Source organism: Citrus sinensis, chromosome 7 (genome assembly GCF_022201045.2).
Source record: "Citrus sinensis cultivar Valencia sweet orange chromosome 7, DVS_A1.0, whole genome shotgun sequence".
Lineage (NCBI taxonomy): Eukaryota > Viridiplantae > Streptophyta > Magnoliopsida > Sapindales > Rutaceae > Citrus > Citrus sinensis.
This window is the reverse complement of record NC_068562.1, coordinates 10,550,814-10,575,708: the sequence shown is the minus strand read 5'-3', so window position 1 is coordinate 10,575,708 and position 24,895 is coordinate 10,550,814. Positions and strand designations below refer to the sequence as shown.

Sequence of the window (24,895 nt, the reverse complement as noted above, 5' to 3'; positions counted from 1 at the left end):
AGTTTCTAAATATTTATAGATAATACAGAAGCTTATAACATTCTAAAACTATAACGAGCCTCACACATTACTATTTCTATTCAATCTTTACAAATAATGTGTTCCAGGTCACATCAAGGAAAGATCAAAGGCAGTATTGGGCACATAAAGAGAAGCCTTACAGGTTTGTTACAGTCCAGGAATTTGCTGAGGCATTCCAATCATTCCATGTGGGACAGAAAATTTCTGATGAGCTTCGGACTCCATTTGATAAGAGCAAGAGCCATCGAGCTGCTTTGACCACAGAAACATATGGTGTTGGCAAAAGAGAGTTGTTGAAAGCTAACATCTCAAGAGAACTTTTGCTGATGAAGAGGAACTCATTTGTCTACATCTTCAAACTCATTCAAGTGAGTACCAACATAGTTTTGAATTGTTTTAATTGTTGCTTCATGTGATAACTATTTATTGATTGGTTTTTCCTCCTGGCTTTAGATTGCATTTGTTGCAGTGGTCTACATGACACTCTTCTTGAGAACAAAAATGCACAAAGATACAGTAACTGATGGTGGAATTTTTGCTGGTGCCATGTTCTTCGCCATCACAATGGTCAATTTCAATGGATTTTCGGAGATTTCTATGACCATAGCAAAGCTTCCTGTCTTCTACAAGCAAAGAGACTTCCGGTTCTTTCCTCCGTGGGCATATGCTATTCCCTCATGGATTCTAAAGATCCCTGTCTCGTTCCTGGAGGTTGCTGTTTGGGTTTTCCTATCATATTATGTTGTTGGGTATGATTCCAATGCTGGAAGGTAATCACAGAGAAAATGAACCAAATTTTTTAGTAACCAGTAAAGTTTTAGTTCCATGATCTCTTTATCAAGGTAGTTTATGTGATGGTTTTCATGTTGCAGGTTTTTTAAGCAGTACGTGCTGCTCTTGGGTGTTAACCAGATGGCTTCTGCATTGTTCCGATTCATTGCAGTAACCGGCAGAAACATGGTTGTTGCTAACACATTTGGTTCATTTGCATTACTTGTACTTTTGTCATTGGGTGGATTTATCCTTTCGCGAGGTACAGAAAATATGCTAATAAACCAGATTAAATTAGCTTCCTTAGAAAAATTTATCTTTAATACTTCCATTTCATTTTTTCATAATGCAGAGGACATAAAAAAATGGTGGAAATGGGCTTACTGGTGTTCTCCTTTGACATACGCACAGAATGCAATAGTGGCAAATGAATTTTTGGGGCATAGTTGGAAAAAGGTAATTCTTGATCTTTTTCCTTGATTGTGTATTTAGCTGTTAGTAACATTACTGATGCTGGTAACTTTTTCATATCACAGTTTACTCAAGACTCAAGTGAAACGCTTGGGGTGCAAGTTTTGAAGTCCCGTGGGTTCTTCGCACATGAATATTGGTATTGGCTTGGATTGGGGGCTTTGTTTGGCTTCGTACTGCTTTTGAACTTCGCTTACACATTGGCTCTTACTTTTCTTGATCGTGGGTTGCTCCTACCTTCTTCACTTTCTTAAATTACTTCTATAGCAGTGAGTTTCTGTTCTAATTTCCTCCAAAAAATTTTTACAGCATTTGAGAAGCCTCGGGCTGTCATAACGGAGGAAATTGAAAGTAATGAGCAAGATGATAGAATTGGAGGAAATGTTCAGTTATCAACCCTTGGAGGTAGTTCTAACCACAACACTCGCTCAGGTGATAAAAGTATTTTGATATATTTGAGGAAAAAAATGAGATACTTTTGTAAATGCCTTCTGAAGCTAATAAATTATGTTTAAAATGCAGGGAGTACAGATGACATTAGGGGACAACAGTCCTCTTCCCAATCCTTATCACTGGCAGAAGCGGAGGCCAGTCGTCCGAAGAAAAAAGGAATGGTTCTTCCATTTGAACCTCATTCCCTTACCTTTGATGAGGTTGTATACTCTGTTGACATGCCAGAGGTAACATTAATTTGAAAACCATTTAAGATGTTTAGAGGTTTTGTTGATTTCTTGATTCAATACTATGTAGTCGAGCATGATGATCAATTGGTTTGTTTAACTTCACAGGAAATGAAAGTTCAAGGTGTTCTTGAAGATAAATTAGTGCTTTTGAATGGCGTGAGCGGTGCTTTCCGGCCAGGGGTTCTTACAGCTTTAATGGGTGTCAGTGGCGCTGGTAAAACCACTTTGATGGATGTCTTGGCTGGCAGGAAAACTGGTGGATATATTACTGGTAACATAACAATATCTGGTTACCCGAAGAAGCAAGAAACATTTGCTCGCATTTCAGGATACTGTGAGCAAAATGACATCCACTCTCCTTTTGTTACCATATATGAGTCCTTGCTCTTTTCGGCCTGGCTCCGTTTATCACCTGAAGTTGATTCCGAAACCAGAAAGGTAGGCACTAAGTCACCTAGAGTGTTAGGTCATTAAGGGCTAAAACTAGTTAAACTGAGTCAACGGGCAGGGAAACAGTTAGATTCCCTAAATACATTAATGGACATAATTCATACTGATTTAGAGTTTTACCCTTGATTTACAGATGTTTATTGACGAAGTAATGGAGCTTGTGGAGCTGAATCCGTTGAGACAATCACTGGTTGGTTTGCCTGGTGTAAGTGGTCTTTCAACAGAGCAGCGTAAGAGGCTTACCATTGCGGTTGAGCTTGTGGCTAACCCATCCATCATATTTATGGATGAGCCAACCTCAGGACTAGATGCAAGAGCCGCTGCAATTGTTATGAGAACTGTTAGAAACACAGTGGACACTGGAAGGACGGTAGTGTGCACGATTCATCAACCAAGCATTGACATATTTGAAGCTTTTGATGAGGTAAGAAATGTTAATTCTAGATCAAACGAGCTTTAAGCTTTTTCCTTTTTTTTCTTCCCTTTGTTTTTTCTTTTCCTCTCATTGATTAATATTGTTCAAAAATACGTTGCAGCTATTCCTAATGAAGCGAGGGGGACAAGAAATTTATGTCGGGCCATTGGGTCGTCATTCTTGCCATCTTATCAGCTATTTCGAAGTATGATCTAATGGATATTCTCATATTACAATTGAAATCTAACTTGAAACAACATTGCAAGTGACTGGTTTATTTTATAATACGGAAATAGCTGATGAACGTACATTTGTTTTTTCTAGGCAATTCCCGGAGTACAAAAGATTAAAGATGGTTACAATCCAGCAACTTGGATGTTGGAAGTTTCAGCTGCTTCGCAAGAATTGGCTTTGGGGATTGATTTTACCGAACATTACAAGCGCTCAGATTTATACAGGTATGTTATCATGTACCACTAGTTTACATAACCAAAATCCATTCAACAGTTTGCCGGTGCATTTGTTTAGCTATAAATTAATGCTGATGTATGCCATGTGAATCAGGAGAAACAAAGCACTCATTGAAGATTTAAGCAGGCCTCCTCCTGGTTCAAAGGACCTCTATTTTCCTACTCAATTTTCGCAGTCATCTTGGATCCAATTTGTGGCTTGCTTATGGAAACAACACTGGTCATACTGGCGAAACCCACCATACACTGCTGTTAGATTTTTCTTCACGGCCTTCATAGCATTGTTGTTTGGCTCGTTGTTTTGGGACCTGGGTGGTAGAACGTGAGTTATAACTAGTTGTCTGGAACAGTTTTGCACTTGAATGTTATTCAAAGTCTCTTGTGGTTTCGTCTTCGTTTTGATCTTTATTTTGACTTTTTAATTTTCAGGAAAAGGAACCAAGATCTTTTCAATGCAATGGGTTCCATGTTTACTGCAGTTCTCTTCCTTGGTGTTCAATATTGTTCGTCAGTGCAGCCAATAGTATCAGTTGAAAGGACAGTCTTTTACAGGGAAAAAGCTGCCGGCATGTATGCAGGCATACCATGGGCATTAGCACAAGTAATTGTTTGACACATTTCATATATTTGAATTGTTAAATAACCGTGTTTCATTACTGACTTTTAATTTTCTTTCCTGCAGGTTATGATTGAGATTCCTTATATATTAGTTCAGTCAGTAGTGTATGGTGCTATAGTCTATGCTATGATTGGATTTGAATGGACAGCCGCCAAGTTTTTTTGGTATATATTCTTCATGTACTTCACATTATTGTTCTTCACCTTCTATGGCATGATGGCTGTGGCTTTGACACCAAACCACCACATCGCTGCCATTGTTTCAACTTTATTTTATGGATTGTGGAACGTCTTTTCTGGGTTTGTTATCCCAAGACCTGTAAGTCTCGTCTTCCCATTTCTATTTCAGATGCTAGATTTTTTCTTTAGGTTAAATAATTTTTGTTACTAATTCTTTCTTCATCTTTCAACTTGTCAAAAAACAGAGGATTCCAATATGGTGGAGATGGTACTATTGGGCCAACCCCATAGCTTGGACCTTGTATGGACTGGTTGCTTCGCAGTTCGGAGATATGGACGACAAGAAAATGGATACTGGTGAAACGGTGAAACAGTTTCTTAAGGACTATTTTGATTTCAAACATGATTTTCTGGGAGTAGTTGCAGCTGTTCTCGTTGTCTTTGCAGTGTTATTTGGATTTCTCTTCGCCCTAGGAATTAAGATGTTTAACTTCCAGAGGCGGTAGTAATTCTGATAGGTACTGCTGCTGAACATGCGATTCAGAAGAGAAATCGCGTCGCGGATGTTTTGGCTATGCTATAATCTTTTCATGCAATGTCCCGTCAGTGTATTGTTTATTTTGATTTAGCATTTTCATTGCTGGCATTGCAAGATATATTTTGTATACAAGATATGTTTTCTATCTTTTTAGATTAATAAATTTTCCCTCGCCAGTCAAGGTTATCTATAGCAGTTAATATTTTGTGAGAAGGAAATGATTATGAATCTTAGTTCCCAGAAAGATTACATTGATAGGTGAGAAAAGTTCACAATGAGTGATTCTTTTATACAAGAGATGGAGTAATCAACAAGCATATGCGCTTGATGTCATCTAGCCATAGGATTTGTTAGTCCTAAACTCTACGGCCCCAGATTTTTCTCAATGTGGTGTGTACCGTGTATCTGTGCATACAAAATTTTGGTGAAGTTTACGTTTTTCTTCAATGACAAGTTCACTCAGCCTTGCTCTGCAAGTCTCTTCCAGCCTTCCAGGAGAGTGGTGAAATCACAGTACTGGGCTTGTTTGCTCCGATTCCTGGGCCGTCTGTTGAGCGTTGGGCCAACTGGCCCATAGACCTAACTTCTTCAATAGAATCATACGTGTTGAGGAAGTACCGTGTGAAGATCTTCGCCAAAAAAAGAAAATAATAATAATAATAATAATAAAATTAAAAAAAAATCAATGTTTAGAAAATCATCCTTTAATTGACATAATTTTTTAATATTATTAAGAGCATTACTTTGATTTTAGGAAGGAAGGTGGGTAAAGCTCAAATGATAAGCGTGAAATTGGGTGAAATGGTGGTTTCTAACTTTTTTTTTTTTTTTAATTAAATCACGCTTTTGTTACATTTAAAATAATTGTATTTCATCTTTTGACAACTACCAATCTATTTTTTAAAACTATATATTCCTTTGAACAACCTTCAAGCAGACCAGACAAGCTGCAACAAAATTTTAGTTCTAATTATAAGATAAAATATTAGAAATAAAGCATCTACAAAGTGGACAAAATAATAAGAATTTTTAATATAACCGAACCAATATGATATCATGGAAAATAATAATAATAATAATAATAATATAACCAATGTGATGTCAACTTTGTTTTTATTATCCAAAATCCTATTGTTCGAACTTTTAGTGATTAATTAATATGATATCGACTTTAATTTTATTATATCATATGCCTGTGTCATTATATAAATCGTACAAGTTAAATTGTTATGTGGATAAAATTTTAAATTAATTCTTTAACCTTTTATTTTTCTAAAATTCGAATTAGGTTAATTAGTCAAACCTGTAAATTGTTTGAAATACTCAACCATAGGCAAAAGTCAAAGTATATTGCGCAGGAAAAAAAAAACCACAAAAATTCATAATGCTACCGGAAATTAAAAAAAAAAAAAACAACTGAATTTCAAATCATTGTTCAACAATGGAAACCGTCAAAAACGTCCATTTAATAAACAAGAATTTAAAAATCATCACTTGAGCTTAATTACTTAATCCGATCACCGAGCAAGAGTTATCTCCAAAGTCAACGTGAGCTTACTTTTCCCCCATAGACCCGACCGCATCTTAAAGAAAATAAAAAAAACCGAGTCCGGTTCGTTAACAAGAAAATGGAGAATTACAGTAATAACTTATAATTTTTAGAATACTCTGTTAACTTTTTATATATCAAAATTTTCACAGAAAATTTATCCAAATCACTGTTATTTGTTAAATTTTTTACTCTAACGTGTTATTAACACAACGTTGAGTTGCTCACTCTCTCTTTTCAAGAAGTTTAATACAATCATAGTATGTAAAAATGTGAACAAACCTATCAAAATGAGCTGCTTTAATGGAAGAAAAACTAAAATAAAATATTGTAAAAATATTTTAAACTATAATTTCGTCCATTGCAATAGTTTTAGGGTCAAAAGTATGATGTATTCTTTATATGACTTATTTTAATTTAACTTTTTACATGAAAACTATAAGGTGGTATTTGCTGAATTGGATTGAAGGGGAGAAGAGGCACGAAATAAAAGTGAAGGAGAAGAAAGTGATTTTCAATTCCATTGATTGGTTTTTTTACATGGAATTTTAATCGGAAAACGAGTTTTATGTTTATTTTCGTTGGGCAAAATGCCCTCATAGTTATTTTCTAAAAATTTTAATTTCTTTAAATTTCAATTGTTTTAATATACATTGAGACACTTTAGAGATAAAAAGATGACAGTTGAAAGAACGAGGACAGAATGAATTATAAAGTTGTGTACTGTTTGCAGTGTTAATAGATTATTTTGTTCTTTTTTTTTTTTAACTCCATGTAGTTTTAAAATCAATTAGTTCCGTCTTCATTCTATTAAAATTTGTCTATTTAAATATCAATGCTCAAAGATTATTGCTGCATAGCTGTCGTGTGACAAAGCATATATGAACTAAGATAAAAAAAAAATTTATACAGTACATGCTATTAATACAGTACATGCATGACAGAAAATTATTAAAAAGATAAAGCATTAAGATTATCACCGTTGGATCCAAAATCTTGTTCAATACAGTAATTAAAGAAGTGGAGACTTCAAGGCGACGACAGCAGATTTGCAAGCCAGCAAGCAGGAATATGAATATCCCCCCACTCGATCATTTAAACAAATTTGTTAATCGATCGATGCCGGGAGACACTAACAATGTTTAATCTAGTAATTTAAAAAAAATAAATAAATAAAGCACCGTAAGCATTTGAATTTAAAAAAATATGATCAAACGTTTGGGATGATTTTATATGAACAATATAATAGCTGCCGGCAGTGACTGGTTCGTTTTTTGGTGGCATATATGAGTACGTTAACGCGACTCGTCAAAGAAAGAGACAAAAGACATTGTTATGTATAATTCAAACCAATTAATTACGACCATTTGCGTGTGCTTAAATATCTCATTAACTCTCTTGATCACTTGAACAAATTAAGAAAGTAAGAAGAAAGCACTTCTGGGTTATCATCTCGAGTGAGTTGTAATGGAGGGTTTAGGAGGTCGTGATATGGTTTACACGGCCAGTAATAGCTTACGCAGAAGTGCTTCCAGATGGAGAAGCAACTCTCCAGGTGCCTTTTCAGTGTCTTCATCAAGAGAAGAAGATGATGAGGAAGCTCTAATATGGGCTGCTCTCGAGAAGTTGCCTACTTATAATCGTTTGAGGAAAGGGATATTGACTACTTCTAGAGGCGAAGCTAGTGAAATTGATGTTAACAATCTTGGACTGCAAGAAAGGCAAAGGCTGGTTGATAAATTGGTGAAAATCGCTGAAGTTGATAATGAGCAGTTCTTGTTGAAGCTTAAGAACCGTATTGACAGGTAAGATTTCTCTTTTTACTGAAGCTGCTGTTGATAATTTTCAGTTGACTATTTCCCGTAGTCAAAAGATAAATACTCGCCATATTGAGATAGTGCATCCAAGTCCAACCAATTAGAATATATTATTTTAGTAAATTTAATGAATCCTGCCAGTACACCCACAAAATTTTATTTTAAATTATGTAAACTCATAGTATTAAAGTGATTGATTGGTAAAATTTTCCTTTTTTTTTTTTAATTTTTTACTTTTCTTGATGCTGCAAATGATACCGTTAAAGGGTAAAATATTTATGTGGGATGAGTATACTACATCACCGTATTAAGATGATGAGCCCACTCCATTAGAACTAGCCATTGGGGAAAAAAAAAATCTCTAACAAAATTTTGACGAAAGAAAGATATGAAAATGTTAAAATATCTCGACTAAAAGTAAGTTATGCACAATTACTTAATTTTTTATTAAAATTTTATAATTTAATTTTTTGTCAAATAGTATCATTGAACTTTTATTTTAATCTCTTTGGATGGAAAACATCAAATTCATGACATCACCATGGGACCCACATAACTGAGGTGGCACACTCACCCGGTAAAAGTATTTCTCGGTCAACGGTTTTTCAACAATTGATATTCATATATGATTATTTTATGCCGTCAACGATTTTTGCTCCCATCTTAAACAAGTAGATTTATTTAAAAAAATTTATATTAGTTACGATATATTATTATTTTAATCAGAAATCTATCAAAATATTTTAATATTCGAAATAAACTCAGTAGCTGCACAATCAACATATTAATTCAAATCTCGACCAACCTGAATCGATTAGTTAAATAAATTTTCAATAAACATAAATTGCGTATGCATGCATGAATTTCTGTTTACAACTAACTGTTGAGTTATCACTTAATAATATTGGATAGTAGAGAACTCAGTAGGATAGTTTTTGAGTTGAAGACTGGATCTTAAACCTTGATAAAGTAGTATTAAAGCCGCACCCTAATAACTAGCATAAGGGGTGGAAGTTAAAAAGGGAAATTGAGTAAGAAAGTAATTGAATTCAAATTTATACAAATTTTTACATATTCTATATTTGGCCCCTCATTTTTCAAAGTTCCATAATCTAACTTAGTTGAGTTTATGATTTTTAGATCTGTTATGTTTCTCAATGTCCTTTTAGTGCTACAAGAAGTTTAAGGTTTCAACTCCCTTCACTTTGTTGTTAGTGTGTGCATTATTTAACGTGTGATGATATAAGGTTGGACCCAACATGGAAGAAACAAAATTTATGGATAACCATTTTTGTTTGATTTTTCATGTCTTAAGTTGTATTCAAGTTATGAAACGTTTTTAAGTGTGTCGTGCGTGTTAAGTAATGATTTTCCATCTTCCTTTGATTTACCTCAGAGTTGGAATAGACCTTCCCAGAGTGGAAGTTCGATATGAACATTTGAATATTGAGGGAGAAGCGGTTTTAGCAAGTAAAGCCTTGCCATCATTCATTAAATTCTATACCACCATCTTTGAGGTAGCAATCTTCGGACACAAATAATTACTTTTGTAAAAATTTTAGTATATTGAGTTAATCTCTCGGCTTAAGTTTAATAATCTGTGCATGTTTGAAGGATTTCTTGAACTATCTCCACATTCTTCCGAGTAGAAAGAAACACTTTACAATCCTCAAGGATGTGAGTGGAATCATAAAGCCTGGCAGGTGGGAATTTAAATTGATTCCTACTGTTCTTAATTTACTTGTAATTTGTGGGTTCTTTAATTATCTGAAATTTGTGCAGAATGACATTGCTTTTGGGTCCTCCAGCTTCTGGAAAGACCACATTTTTGTTGGCTTTGGCCGGGAAACTTGATTCTAGTCTCAAGGTGCTGTTTTTAACTTTTGTGAAAATTAAGCTCTTGGATTGGATGGGTTTGGCTTTTAGCATTGTAAAGTTCACACTTTGGTTTTATCTCTGATTGGAGAATCAAAATGTCTCTCTATAGGTATCTGGTAGGGTGACATACAACGGGCACAACATGGGTGAGTTTGTGCCTCAGAGAACAGCTGCTTATATCAGTCAACATGATAACCATATAGGCGAAATGACTGTGAGGGAAACCTTGGCCTTCTCTGCTAGATGCCAGGGGGTTGGAACCCGATATGGTAGGTTTTATATAGAGAATTTAGATTACAGTATGGTGACTTACTAAATGTAATATTAGCATAAAGATCATTGCTTCTGGGAAATGCAGACATGTTAATGGAGTTAGCCAGAAGAGAGAAGGCAGCAGGTATTAAGCCAGATCCCGACATTGATGTCTACATGAAGGTGAGAAAAGTTGGCTGAAGTTTGTTTAGAACATGTTTAGCATTTAACCATTTGATGATAGATGGTTTCAATTTTAACCTTTCATTCGGTCTGATGTTCTTGTGGCTTAAGAATCCTAGTATATGCATCGTTTTCTTAAATTGAAATTTACCTTATGGACTTAAATTAGAGTCAACCTTATAGAGATGTATTTGAACTCTTGGTGATTGAGTTTCTCATATTTCATTTTTAATTTCTCATGTCTCAGGCAGTAGCGACTGAAGGCCAAGAAGCCAATGTGATCACTGATTATTACCTAAAGGTAACATAACTATAACTCACTCTAAAATTGCAAATTATTCTCAATAACAAGTAACTACTCACACTTGTTTGAACACTTTTCATCACAAATATATAGGTTCTGGGACTGGATAACTGTGCTGATATCTTGGTAGGTGATGAAATGATAAGAGGTATATCCGGTGGACAAAAGAAACGTGTGACCACAGGTATAAGACAAACTCCATAAATTCATTCCTAATTTGCTCACAGATAAATGAAAAAGATCATCCCTTTTATTCAAATGTATGAAAATTTGTAATTGAAATTATAGGTGAAATGATGGTTGGACCAGCGTTGGCAATGTTTATGGATGAGATTTCCACTGGTTTAGACAGCTCGACGACTTTTCAAATTGTCAATTGTCTCAGGCAAAATATTCACATCAATAGTGAAACTGCCGTGATATCTCTCCTGCAGCCAGCACCAGAGACTTATAATCTATTTGATGATATTATCCTTCTATCTGATGGCCAGATTGTGTACCAGGGTCCCCGTGAACTAGTGCTAGAGTTTTTTGAATCCATGGGCTTTAAATGCCCCCAGAGGAAAGGAGTGGCTGACTTCTTGCAAGAAGTATGCACAAATAGATTTCTGCTTTTGACATTTTTCATTGACACGAAAAAAGCAAGCTCTTTGAAAATATGAGCTTCATTTCCTTTATTTATAAATAATACGGTAGCTTAGTTGTAACTTCTCATATTCAATCTTTTCAAATAATATGTTGCAGGTGACATCAAAGAAAGATCAACAGCAGTACTGGGCACATAAAGAGATACCTTACAGGTTTATTACAGTCCAAGAATTTGCTGAGGCATTCAAATCATTCCATGTGGGACAAAAACTCGCTGATGAGCTTCGAATACCATTTGATAAGAGCCAAAGCCACCGAGCTGCTTTGGCTAAGAAAGTGTATGGTGTTGGCAAGAGAGAGTTGTTGAAAGCTTGCTTCTCAAGAGAGTTTTTACTGATGAAGAGAAACTCATTTGTCTACATCTTTAAGCTCGTCCAAGTGAGTATTAACTTAGTTCTTAATTGTTTTAGTTTTTCTTTTAAGTGATAATGATCTTTTGATTGTTCTTTTTATCCTGGCTACTAGATTGCAATTACCGCATTGGTAACTATGACACTGTTCTTCAGAACGAAGATGAAGAAAGATTCAGTAGCTGATGGAGGAGTTTACGCTGGTGTCATGTTCTTTGCTATTGTAATAGTCATGTTCAATGGATATGCAGAGATTTCTATGACCATAGTAAAGATTCCTGTCTTCTACAAGCAAAGAGACCTCCAATTCTTTCCACCGTGGGCATATGCTCTTCCCACATGGATCCTCAAGATTCCTATCTCATTCGTGGAGGTTGTTGTTTGGGTATTCTTATCCTATTATGTTATTGGGTATGATCCCAATGCTGGAAGGTAAATGAAGACAAAAAGAACAGATTTGCAAGTAACTAAGTGAAGTTTTTGTTACATGACTTATTTGTCCAACTAGTTGACGGGGTGATTTTCTTATTGCAGGTTTTTTAAGCAGTACTTTCTGCTCTTGGCAGTTAACCAAATGGCTTGTGCATTGTTCCGATTCATTGCAGCAATGGGCAGGAACATGGTTGTTGCTAATACGTTTGGGACAGTAGCATTACTCGTGCTTTTCGCATTGGGTGGATTTCTCCTTTCACGAGGTACGATAGGAAAATGAATTAACAACAATAATATTCTCTCTTAAAGTTTAACCTGAATCCTCATTTTTCCTATTAATATTGCAGAGGACATCAAAAAATGGTGGATATGGGGTTATTGGTGTTCTCCTTTGATGTATGCGCAAAATGCAATAGTAGCTAACGAATTTCTTGGGCACAGTTGGAGAAAGGTAATTCTCTGAATGAGCCTTGTCCATGATTATGTATTTTTCTTTTAGTAACGTGCTGATGTCTGTAAATTTTTTCATATAATAGTTTACGCCAGACTCAAATGAACCACTTGGAGTGCAAGTTTTGAAGTCTCGTGGGTTTTTCCCAGATGCGTATTGGTATTGGCTTGGATTGGGGGCCCTGTTTGGTTTTGTACTACTATTGCACATTGCTTTTACTCTGGCCCTCACTTTTCTTGACCGTGGGTATCTTTACCATCTTCACTTTAATTACTTCAAAAGTAGTGAGTTTATGTTGTAATCTTGTGCAACTATTCATGCACAGAATTTGATAAGCCTCAGGCTGTTATAACTGAGGATTCTGAGAGAGATGAGCAAGATACCAAAATTAGAGGAACAGTTGAGTTATCAACTCTTGGAAGTAGTTCTAGTCTCACAACTCGCTCAGGTGATAAAGCTCCTTTCAATACATATAAAATAAGATACTTTGTGAATGCCTTCTGATGCTAATTAATTATTAATTGTTGTTAACATTCAGAGAGTGGAGGCGACATTTGGGGGAGAAACTCTTCTTCTCAGTCCTTATCCATGACAGAGGCAGCTGGTGGTGTAATTCAACCAAAGAAAAGAGGAATGGTGCTTCCATTTGAACCGCATTCTCTTATCTTTGATGAAGTAACGTACTCTGTTGACATGCCACAGGTAACTTTAATTTTAAAACCTATTAATACATTTCATAAGTACTGATGTTATCTTGATTAATCATAATGTAGTCCAGAAATGATGAATAATTGGTCTAATTTAACTTTTTAGGAAATGAAACTTCAAGGTGTTCTTGAAGACAAATTGGTGCTTCTAAATGGCGTCAGTGGTGCTTTCAGACCAGGCGTTCTTACAGCTTTAATGGGTGTTAGTGGTGCTGGTAAAACAACTTTGATGGATGTGCTGGCTGGCAGGAAAACGGGTGGATACATTACAGGGAGTATTAAAATATCTGGTTACCCAAAGAAGCACGAAACATTTGCTCGCATTTCAGGATACTGTGAACAAAATGACATCCACTCTCCTTTTGTTACAGTTCATGAGTCTTTGGCCTTCTCGGCCTGGCTTCGTTTAGCTCCCGAAGTTGATTCTGAAACTAGAAAGGTTTGTACTGAATTCACCTGGAGTGTGGATTATTGAGAGCTTAAACAAGTTGAACTGAGTGCACTAGAAGAAGAGAAACAGGTCTAATCCCTGAATGCATTACTGGATATTGTTACTAATTTATAGCTTCTCCCTTGGTTTACAGATGTTCATTGAGGAAATCATGGACCTTGTGGAGCTGAACCCATTGAGACAATCACTGGTTGGTTTGCCTGGTGTAAATGGTCTGTCAACAGAGCAGCGTAAGAGGCTTACCATTGCGGTTGAGCTCGTGGCTAACCCGTCTATCATATTTATGGATGAGCCAACCTCAGGGCTAGATGCGAGGGCTGCTGCAATTGTTATGAGAACTGTTAGAAACACAGTGGACACTGGAAGAACTGTAGTGTGCACCATCCATCAACCTAGCATTGATATATTTGAATCTTTTGATGAGGTAATTAGAGAAGTTAATACTGGATCAAAGGAGTCAAAACTTTATCCTTTTAGTTTCATCTTATTCCCTTTCTTTAGTTTTTTACCTGTATGTTGATTACAATTGTTTAATTATACATTGCAGTTATTCTTAATGAAGCGAGGGGGACAAGAGATTTATGTTGGTCCATTGGGTCGACATTCTTGCCATCTTATCCGCTATTTTGAAGTATGACCTGATGAACATTCACATATTACAATGGAAATCTAATTTGAAATTTAATTTTGAAGTAACTTGCATAATTTACATCAGGAAACTCGCTGATGTTTCTGTACTTGTTTTCATGAAGGCAATTCCCGGAATTGAAAAAATAAAAAATGGTTATAATCCCGCAACCTGGATGTTGGAAGTTACTGCTGCATCCCAAGAGGTAGCTTTGGGGGTTGATTTTACTGATATTTTCAAACGCTCAGAATTATACAGGTACGTTCATGAGGTACTCATCAGTTGCATAAACTATTAATTAACTACAATCCATTCACCCCTAAGCCAATGCATTTGTTTATGTCACCATGAAAGCTGAAGTGATGCGTGGCAAGTGTTTCAGGGGAAACAAAGCACTTATTGAAGATTTAAGCAAGCCTACTCCAGGTTCAAAGGACCTCTATTTTCCTACTCAGTACTCTCAGTCAGCTTTCACCCAATTTATCGCCTGCTTATGGAAGCAACACTGGTCATACTGGCGGAATCCACCATACACTGCCGTTAGATTTTTTTTCACGACCTTAATATCATTGATGTTTGGGACACTGTTTTGGGACTTGGGCACTAAAACGTGAGCCACTCTTACATTTTATTTGAAGCCTGTTGTTTCATCTGCCTTTTAATCTTAAGTTTTTCAATTTTCAGGGGAAAGAACCAAGATCTGTTTAATGCAATGGGTTCCATGTACATTGCTGTTCTGTTCATCGGCGTTCAATACTGTTTTTCAGTGCAACCAATAGTATCTGTAGAGAGAACAATCTTTTACAGAGAAAGTGCTGCCGGAATGTACTCAGGCCAACCATGGGCATTAGCACAAGTAAATTGCTTGACACTTGATTACAAATATTTTGAAATGTATTAAGAATTGTGTTTCTATACTGATTTTTTTTTCCTTTTTCTCCAGGCTGCGATTGAGATACCTTATATTTTTATTCAGTCATCACTGTACGGTGTTCTAGTCTATGCTATGATTGGATTTGACTGGACAGCAGCGAAGTTTTTTTGGTACATATTTTTCATGTTCTTCACTTTGTTGTACTTCACCTTCTACGGCATGATGGCTGTGGCTATGACACCAAACCACCACATTGCTGCCATTGTTTCAACTCTATTTTTTGGATTTTGGAACGTCTTTACTGGTTTTTTAATCCCAAGACCTGTAAGTATCATTTTCCCATTTTCTATTTTTGATGCTACATTTGCTAGCTTATAGATATTTGCTTGCTAATTCTTTCCTTATGTTTCAATCTTGTCAATAAAAACAGCGGATTCCAATATGGTGGAGATGGTACTACTGGGCAGATCCCATGGCTTGGACCTTGTATGGACTGGTTGTTTCACAGTTTGGAGATTTAGAGGACAAACTGGAAAGTGGTGAAACCGTGAAACAGTTTCTTAGAAGTTACTTTGGTTACAAGCATGATTTTCTTGGTGTGGTTGCAGTTGTTGTTGCTGGGTTTGCAGCAGTCTTTGGATTTCTTTTCGCCCTCGGAATTAAGCAGTTTAATTTCCAGAGGCGGTAGAAATTTCAATTTCATTTTGAAGATGAATTTCCCCAGTCAATTACCTCCTCCAGAATGTTATGATTTCTCTTGATGTTTTGTTTAGAGGGTACTTTTCCAGTGTAAGGTTCTTACACTTTAATGAAGAGTGGGATGGATTTTCACACCGTTGTGAAAAGATTTCACAGTGTATTGAAACCTTTTACAACATTATCTAACTCTTCTATAATGGTGTGAAAGTCAATCCTACACTTTCAATGAAGTGCGGATCCCTTAATATATCATTTCTACTAATTTACGTGTTATTAACATATACTACAGTGCTCAAGACATTGTGTCACTGTAACTATGGAATGTGCATCCTTATTTTCTTATTTTTCATGTAAATAAGTTTCCTACGTTCAAGATTGCAGTTGCAGGTAATGAGTGAGATTCCTTATTATATAATCGCATAATTTAAAATTAAATTTGCATTATGTTTTTAATTTTTTAAGATATATAACAAATAAAAAAGAATGAATAATAATAAGAAGAAGCACGACCATGGCCTGGTCCAATTACATTCAAAACTATAAGATATGTCCAACCAAATATTATGAGTGGCAGTACACCACACCACATAAAACTTAATATATATATATATATATATATATATATACCAGAAATGCGTCTTCTGACTCTGAGTCTTCCATGTCGGGAGATAGTGACCCTCTTCAGGTCGATGAACTTATTGACTCAGATACCTCTGCATCTAACAATAGTGATTCTGAATCAAATTCTTATTTAAAGAAAATTAATGTTTTGACTAAAGATCAAGAAACCTTTCTTGAGCTTGTAAAGCATATTTCTTATTCAAATCTTCAAAAAAAGTACCTTGATAAGCTTTTAAAAACTCTGGATTTTAATAAAACAGAGACTTCTAAAAATCCAATTGTTAAAAAGAGTTCTTATGATCTTACTGAAATTTTGGACAAAAAGAAAATAAAGAGCACAATCCCCAGTATCCAAAATCTTCAGAAAGAAATTAAAGACATTAAACTTGAGATAAGAGAGTTAAAGAAAAGGCAAAAGAGTGATTCTCAAACTATTCAACTTCTTTTACAAAAGCAATTACAAGATAATTCGGATAATGAATCCAATTCTGATAATGATGATAAAAATGATCAAAACTTAGAAAACATTGAGTCTGTACCCAATGATTTTCTATTTGTTTTAAAACAAATCACTACGAGAAAATATTTAATTAAAATCACCTTAATTTTTTCTAATGATTTTGCAATTGATGCCATTGCCCTTTTTGACACTGGTGCCGATTTGAATTGCATAAGAGAGGACATTGTCCCCAAAAGATTTCATGAGAAAACAAAAGAAAGACTTTCTGCCGCCAACAATTCAAAACTTAAAGTTAATTCTAAAGTTGAAGCTTCAATTCATAACAATGGTTTTGAATTTAGAACTTCTTTTGTTCTTACAAATGACATACACCATGCTGTCATTTTGGGAACCCCTTTTATAAATCTTATTACACCATATACTGTCAATTACGATAGTATATCTTTCAAAGCAAAAAACAAAAAAAATTGTTTTCCCATTTATTGAAAAGCCAAAAATAAGGAATTTGAATATTGTTAAAGCTTGTTCTGTTTATCAAAATCAAATCAACAATCTTCTCAGATCAAGACAAAATGATTTAATATTTTTACAAAAGGATTTAAGTTTAAAAAGAATTGAGAGCCAATTACAAAGTGATTTCATAAAAAGGAAAATTTCCGATTTCAAAACTCTCATTGAAAAAGAAATTTGTGCTGATCTACCTTCTGCTTTTTGGAATAGAAAACAACACTTGGTAGATTTACCTTATGAAAATTCTTTTGATAAAAGACAAATTCCCACTAAAGCCCGTCCAATTCAAATGAACATGGATTTGGAACAACATTGTAAAAATGAGATCAAAGATTTAGAGTCTAAAGGACTCATTGTGAAATCTAGATCCCCATGGTCTTGTGCTGCTTTTTATGTAAACAAAAATTCTGAAATTGAAAGAGGAACACCGAGACTTGTTATTAATTATATACCCCTTAATAAAGCATTAAAATGGATTAGGTACCCAATACCTAATAAAAAGGATTTGCTTCAAAAACTACATTCTGCTTTTATATTTTCAAATTTTGACATGAAGTCAGGTTTTTGGCAAATTCAAATCCATCCTAATGACCGTTACAAAACTGCTTTTACTGTTCCTTTTGGACAGTTTGAGTGGACTGTCATGCCTTTTGGTTTAAAAAACGCACCCTCAGAATTTCAAAAAATCATGAATGATATTTATAACCCTTACTCTGAGTTTTGCATTGTTTATATAGATGATGTTTTGATTTTTTCTCAAACCATCGACCAACATTTCAAACATTTAAAGACTTTTTACTTGGCCACTAGGAAAGCTGGACTAGCTATTTCTAGTTCCAAAGTTTCCTTGTTTCAAACAAGAATCAGGTTCCTAGGTCATCACATTTCCAAAGGAACCATTACTCATATCGAGCGTTCTCCTGTCTTTGCAGACAAATTCCCAGATAAAATCCTAGATAAAACTCAATTACAAAGATTTCTAGGAAGTCTGAATTATGTTCTCGATTTCTGTCCCAATATCAATAGGATGTCCAAACCTTTGCATGATAGATTAAAGAAAAATCTTGTTGCTTGGACTGATGAACATACCAAAGTAGTTAAGCTCATAAAGAGTTCTGTTAAAAGCATTCCATGTTTATATCTTGCAAACCCTGCATTACCTAAAATAGTTGAAACTGATGCATCTAATTTAGGATATGGAGGTATATTGAAACAAAAAGAAAATGATAAAGAACAAATAGTACAATATGTATCTGTACATTGGAATGAATGCCAGAAAAATTATTCTACTATCAAAAAAGAAATTCTTTCAATTGTTTTATGCATTTCTAAATTCCAAAGTGATTTGCTAAATCAAAAATTCTTACTTATAATTGATTGCAAAGCTGCAAAACATATTTTAGAAAAGGATGTTCAAAACATTGCGTCAAAACAGATTTTTGCACTATAGCAAGCTATTTTAAGTATTTTTGATTTTGATATTGAATTCATTAAAGGTGATACAAATTATGTCCCTGATTTTCTAACTAGGGAATTTCTCCAAAGCAGATAAATGCCGCCTAAAAGAAAAGACAAAGGGAAAGGGATCCTCAAAGACCTTGTGCCCAGACACCTTCCAAAGAATCTCAAACCTCTCCTCCTAAAGAAAAATTACTCTCATCTGCCATGCCAATTAAATCATGGATTGACATGATTGAAGATGAAGAACTAAAGTCTAAAGCCTTTACCACTCATGAGCAGGTAAATCAATGGATGAAATCCATTTCTAAATCCCCTGAGCTTATGCTGGCTTTACAAAGTTTTTCCCAAAGCCAAATTTCTCCTAAAGAAGAAATTGAAAAAGAAAAACCAATTTCCAAAGAGATTTCAAAACCCTCTTCTCAAAATGTTGTTCTCTCTGGTGAAAGTTCATCTTCTCAGATTGTTCTTTCCCAACCAACACCTTCAAAGAAAACTTCCGATTGGTATGATAAACCCATTTCCAAAATATTTTAACAATGGAAGATGGTTTTTACCACACTGATTCTTTTCAAGCTATTTCAAAGTTTTTCTCTAAAGGCTGGTTTTTCAAACCATGGGATTTGACAAAACCCCTGTCTTATTATCAAAGCATTTTAGAAGCCACTGAGTCAGTAAAATTCAAGCATTTCTTTCTCAGTGAAACCTATTCAGAGCCGGCTTACTCTACGGCTACTATCCTAAAAGTCTTGAGCCCAAACCAGTGGGGTGATCAACTTCACAAATTTAAATTTTTCCCTCCAAATTTTCAAATGCGTTTACCACACTGTTTGACCTATTCCTATTGGGATTATCAACAAGCCTGGTTTAACACATTCTTCATACAAAACCCAAAGAAATCCCATTCATGGTTATTCTTCTTTAATTCAAAAATAACTGTCCAAAGCCTTCCAAACTTGTTTCAACAATAGTGGAACTTCTTTGGTCCAATACCCCAAATTCTAACTTCAAATGCCACCCATTGTCTAAACCTCTTCAAAGCTCATTATATCCCTTCTGAATCAGAGAAAAGATTTCCTCCTTTTCTTTGTTTCTGCACAAATTTCTTCCTACCATGGGTATGGATGTGGAATTTCAGATTTCATACCCAAGAAACCCAACTTATTATTCAAAGAACCTTCAAAGTAAAATGGTGGTCGAAATTTGACGAACAGACCAAACTAACTGACACCCTCATCAGAAATTGGCTCTGTTCCAAAGGCTTTCTACAACCAACCATAAAAGGTTCCAAAGCCCAACAGACCTTTCTTACCCAAAAATCCAAAGCCTAATCTCTTTTGGCCAGTGCCAAAACTGAAGATGAATATTTCAAAGTTATGGAGCAGCTCCTTACCTCTAGGTCAAAGTTCTCAGTGGCAGACTTCTCTAAAGATGAAGACGAAGAAGAAGAGCCATTCATTTCACTTGGAGATGAAAATGAAGACGACTGTTTTGGAATTTTCTCTCCAATAAAGCATTGTAAATAGTTGTAGCAAGAGTTAAAAAAAAAGAGTAAATATTCATTTTGTATTTTCCAATTGTATGTTCTTTTGAATTTTTTTTGTATGCATCTTCGGGTGGTCCCCTGGACACAAGTGAGAGGGCACATGTCTCTTCACTCGTATTATACTTGTATTTTAAACCTGTATACCTTTGTCCAAAGATTACTGTTTGCTACAGCTCCAGTCCACAGTAGAGAGTTCCAAAGATTACTGTATGCTACAGCTCCGCTACAGTCTACAGTTATTGTTCCAAAGATTACTGTATGCTACAGCTCCACTACAGTCTACAGTTTAAAACTCATTTCTGTATAAAAATCTAAAGGAAGACTTAGACTCCTCAGATTTTTCCAATCCCTCTCTCTCTTTCTATTTTCATTTCTCTCTCTCTCTCTGGGAATCAGGAATCTGAAGGCACCGAGGAAATTTTTCTGTTTACAGAATAGTTCCTGGTCTTCACGATTAATTTCCCATTCTTCTAAAAAGACTTTTCTTCCAAAGAAACATGTAAGATTTGCAATTCCTTTCTTTTAAAGATTGTAATAAATTTAAATTTCTGTAATTTAATTTAAAGCATTTAAATTTCCGCTGTTTACTTTAAAGCATTTAAAAATTTTATGCATGCTTTGCAGACTGGTCTATATTAGATCTGCCATACAACTGCTACGTTTCTCTGAGGCAACGAGACCAGATTTCAATCCTCAGTTGTATTTTTCTCTTCTCCCTCCATTCCTTCAGAGCACCATTTCTGGGATCCAGATCTGGTACTGTGTATGAGCCTTTAGATGTATGTTGTTGCTAGGCTTGCTTAAAGAACCTAATATTTAAAGTTGGTAAAAATATTTGAGTATATCGACGGGAATCCGGCGACGTAAATTCCAGAGGCGATCCTGAATAGGCGCTAGTCTGGTCTGCACTGTCGGTAAACGAGTCACGTCTTCAAATATCTAAAATTTGACTACTAAAATTTGATAAAGCCGTCCCGTTCATAATAATTGTTTAAACAAAATTCTTAATAACTGATTTCCAATGAAAGCACAACCATCCTTTCTGGTATCACATCCATCCTTTCTGCTCATGAGCCTTTAGATGTATGTTGTTGCTAGGCTTGCTTAAAGAACCTAATATTTAAAGTTGGTAAAAATATTTGAGTATATCGACGGGAATCCGGCGACGTAAATTCCAGAGGCGATCCTGAATAGGCGCTAGTCTGGTCTGCACTGTCGGTAAACGAGTCACGTACTTCAAATATCTAAAATTTGACTACTAAAATTTGATAAAGCCGTCTCGTTCATAATAATTGTTTAAACAAAATTCTTAATAACTGATTTCCAACGAAAGCACAACCATCCTTTCTGGTATCAGAGCCAAGGGGAGGATAGTGTAATACAGTAAACATATATATATATATATATATATATATATATATATTCTAAAAAGGAAAATAAAATCTAATAATCTTTTTCCTTCTCCTTATATAATTATATCATTGGTACTATTAAAAAAAAGGAAAAATTTTCATTACTCTATAAATAGTATTCGTTGGACATTTTGCATAGAAATTGGATGACATTCCCATAATAATCATAAAAACCATATGTCGGCCTCTAAATTCATTTAACCGACATGCGTAAATGGTATGCGCCGACACATCGATTAGGTGACTTGTCGTTTATGTTTATTAATAAATGTCTAGTTGTTTATTTTTTTTACACATGGCGTAGACGCGTAGTGTTGTTAATTTGATTTTTTTTAACAAATAATAATCATTACAATTGCCATTGAAAAAAATTTAAAAAAATCAGAGTGAATATAAATTTGAATTCAATTTGAATTCCAACTTGTGAGCCACTAATCTATAATGAGTTTAATAATTTATAAAATGACTTATTTACCATCTAATAGACATGTTTTTTTAATTTTAATAGTAATTACAACTATAGCTATTGATTATAACTAAAAATATAATCATAATTATAGTAACAATAACAAGATAATAAAATTTGGTCATATCAATTAATAAACCTTGTATGTTATTGGTTCGATTCATCAGATTTTACCAAGTCCAAGTCCAATCTGTCATATACTAGATTTTATATTTTGAATCCAATCCAATCCAATCCAATCACTTATTAAATCTAAACCAATAAAAATTGAAATTCAGTTTATTCCAATCCGATCCGATTAATTATTACTCTCAAGATCTTCCATGCGGACAAAATTCTTTGACAACGCAACGTTTCATAAACTTAATTTAAAGTTCTTGGTCATCCAACGAGAATATTTTCAATTTCAAATGCCTTCCTTGTTCTTTTACCCTTTAAAAGACAATTTACTTGCTCAATTTTGACTTCATTTATTTATTTTTTTTCATCCTTGAGTGGATGAAAATTATAATTGTACTCATATCGGATTATTTTTACTGAATTTATAACTGAGATTATTTTTACAAAACTCTGATACCCAGTTTTTAAAAAGCTTGTTTTATATAATATAATACAAGAATTTATTTTCTTCTATTATTTAATGGAAGGGGAATTAGGAGACAACGTTAAAACTTTTAAAAGTAACTCAAAAATAAAGGAAGTCGGTGCTCGAGAAGAGGGCTTTGATTAAAGCATTATGTCTTCACATCTTTTGGAAATGTCTTTTAAAACCCTTTTTAAATCACACTTCGGCTCCGTTTGGTACAACTTATTAAATAGAGCTTATAACAGTAGAGCTTATAGCAGTAGAGCTTATACCAATAGAGTTTTTGGACAAAAAATCATTGGGTGTTTGGTTGTCAATAAAAAAAGTACTTTTAAACCATTAAATTGTGTGATATTTTTTATATTATATATTTTTTAGAAAAACTCTCTAACCTCTATTCCCAAAAGCTAGTAGAGGTAAATTAGCTTATTTAAGTTAAAAAAACTCTACTATAAAAATAACCAAACACCATAAAAATTTTTAAAAAGTACTTATGCGATTAAATAAGCACTTATGGCTCTTAAATAAGCCATACCAAACAGGCACTTCTACGTTTAGAGAAAAGAAAAATATGATTTTTTTTTAAAAAAAATTTAAACCACTATGCTTTACATTGTAGTTTTATTCTTCAATGTTCGAAAACAATTTGGAAATGTCCCAAAACCCGTGTTGGGTCCTCTTTATCAGCTGAGCCCAGCCCATCAATCTAACAAGGAAATATGTTCATCAGTAAATGTTTAAGCAAGCCTTCCTTCACATTCATTGTTATCTATTACCTCTCCATAATCACATTGCATTGTCTGTCAGAATATGAAAATTTTATTATGTAACCTTGTGACATTTCTTTGATTTATAACATTCATAGTACCATGATGATTATTATATTATCCATCATGTCAATATGAAAAATAAAAATAATAAAAATAAACAATATTATCGTTTAAACAAATACTATTTGTCAAATACTAGTCCATTCCATCCCCACAATATAAAAATAATAATTAAAATAATTTATGTCTTATCTTCTAACTTGTAAGGTTGATGGTCAATTAATTCTATTATTAACTATTCTAATCTTTTGTGAAAATAAATGCATTAGCTTACATCAAAGCAAATTGAAGTGTGAATTCAAGGGAGTTCAAACTTTTGAATATACACGTTTGTACGATTTTTTAATAATTATATATTTTTTGGATTAATATTTTAATATTTCAAGCACTATCTCTCTAACTTGGGACCAGATTTACTGTGGTCCTATAATCAAGAACACTATGGACTCAGAATTCAAATGGAGAAGATACAAATGTAATTAAAATCTTCAACTTTTAAGAATGATGTTACCTATCTGTATTTTTTTAGTGAATTGAGAACATTGATTGATAAATATATGTGTATGTATCCTATCATGCGTTTGTAAAATAATCGAGTAACATAAGATAGAACGATGACAAATTTTGTTTCATCTCTTTGATGCAAAGTCTTTACGGGGAAAAAAATTGATTAATTTATGTCTTATTCAATTTGAGAAATATAAATGATCAATTGGAAAACGACATGCATAATCATGCACTTCATTACTTTTGGTTGTTAAATAATTTCTCCCAATCAGAATAATTCAGATTATAATATTAATGATTTGAGATTAGTCTCTTGAGTGCATTTCAAATGTTGTTTGTGCAAATCCACCTATCAACCAATGTTTTGCCATGTAGTATGTAGTAACTCTCTCTTATTATTACAAGTGACAAGTATTTATTAGAAGACCAAGATTCTCTCATAATCTTGACTAATTCTACTTGATATAATGCACATGATGATTGGTGGTTATATATATAAGAATATAATATGGTGTTCAAATTTCAATCATATATTGTTATTATAAAGAATTGTAACTTTTTATTAGGATGGATATTGTACAATAGTATCCAAATTTTTTTCCATCAAATCACTTGTAATATCTCCTATGTTTTTCTTGAACGTCAGTATCATTCATTTT

General features: G+C 34.1%; 1 protein-coding gene across 5 annotated transcripts in view; it reads left to right on the top strand.

Annotated features, from left to right (window-relative positions):
* The window catches only part of LOC102625655 (pleiotropic drug resistance protein 1-like), a 38,132-nt gene extending 21,923 nt beyond the window's left edge, over nt 1-16,209 (top strand). The window contains exons 1-24 of one of the 5 annotated variants that reach the window (XM_015530592.3): nt 7,486-7,971; nt 9,380-9,500; nt 9,598-9,686; nt 9,766-9,850; nt 9,971-10,130; nt 10,220-10,296; nt 10,544-10,597; nt 10,694-10,784; nt 10,889-11,190; nt 11,345-11,626; nt 11,714-12,030; nt 12,133-12,293; nt 12,378-12,481; nt 12,567-12,723; nt 12,807-12,929; nt 13,020-13,183; nt 13,295-13,627; nt 13,773-14,063; nt 14,187-14,270; nt 14,392-14,525; nt 14,650-14,877; nt 14,952-15,123; nt 15,211-15,465; nt 15,572-16,209. In XM_015530592.3, coding sequence (XP_015386078.2) covers nt 7,634-7,971; nt 9,380-9,500; nt 9,598-9,686; nt 9,766-9,850; nt 9,971-10,130; nt 10,220-10,296; nt 10,544-10,597; nt 10,694-10,784; nt 10,889-11,190; nt 11,345-11,626; nt 11,714-12,030; nt 12,133-12,293; nt 12,378-12,481; nt 12,567-12,723; nt 12,807-12,929; nt 13,020-13,183; nt 13,295-13,627; nt 13,773-14,063; nt 14,187-14,270; nt 14,392-14,525; nt 14,650-14,877; nt 14,952-15,123; nt 15,211-15,465; nt 15,572-15,829 — 4,380 coding nt within the window. In that variant the 5' untranslated portion in view covers nt 7,486-7,633 and the 3' untranslated portion in view covers nt 15,830-16,209. Of the gene's footprint in view, nt 1-107; nt 390-474; nt 792-893; nt 1,249-1,328; nt 1,486-1,572; nt 1,696-1,785; nt 1,944-2,051; nt 2,385-2,529; nt 2,821-2,932; nt 3,017-3,135; nt 3,270-3,375; nt 3,604-3,710; nt 3,883-3,963; nt 4,219-4,324; nt 4,799-7,485; nt 7,972-9,379; nt 9,501-9,597; nt 9,687-9,765; nt 9,851-9,970; nt 10,131-10,219; nt 10,297-10,543; nt 10,598-10,693; nt 10,785-10,888; nt 11,191-11,344; nt 11,627-11,713; nt 12,031-12,132; nt 12,294-12,377; nt 12,482-12,566; nt 12,724-12,806; nt 12,930-13,019; nt 13,184-13,294; nt 13,628-13,772; nt 14,064-14,186; nt 14,271-14,391; nt 14,526-14,649; nt 14,878-14,951; nt 15,124-15,210; nt 15,466-15,571 lie in introns of those variants that run through there. The other 4 variants (XM_052444246.1, XM_052444245.1, XM_006465353.4 and 1 more) reach the window with 4 other exon arrangements.
* The last annotated feature ends 8,686 nt before the right edge of the window (nt 16,210-24,895 follow it).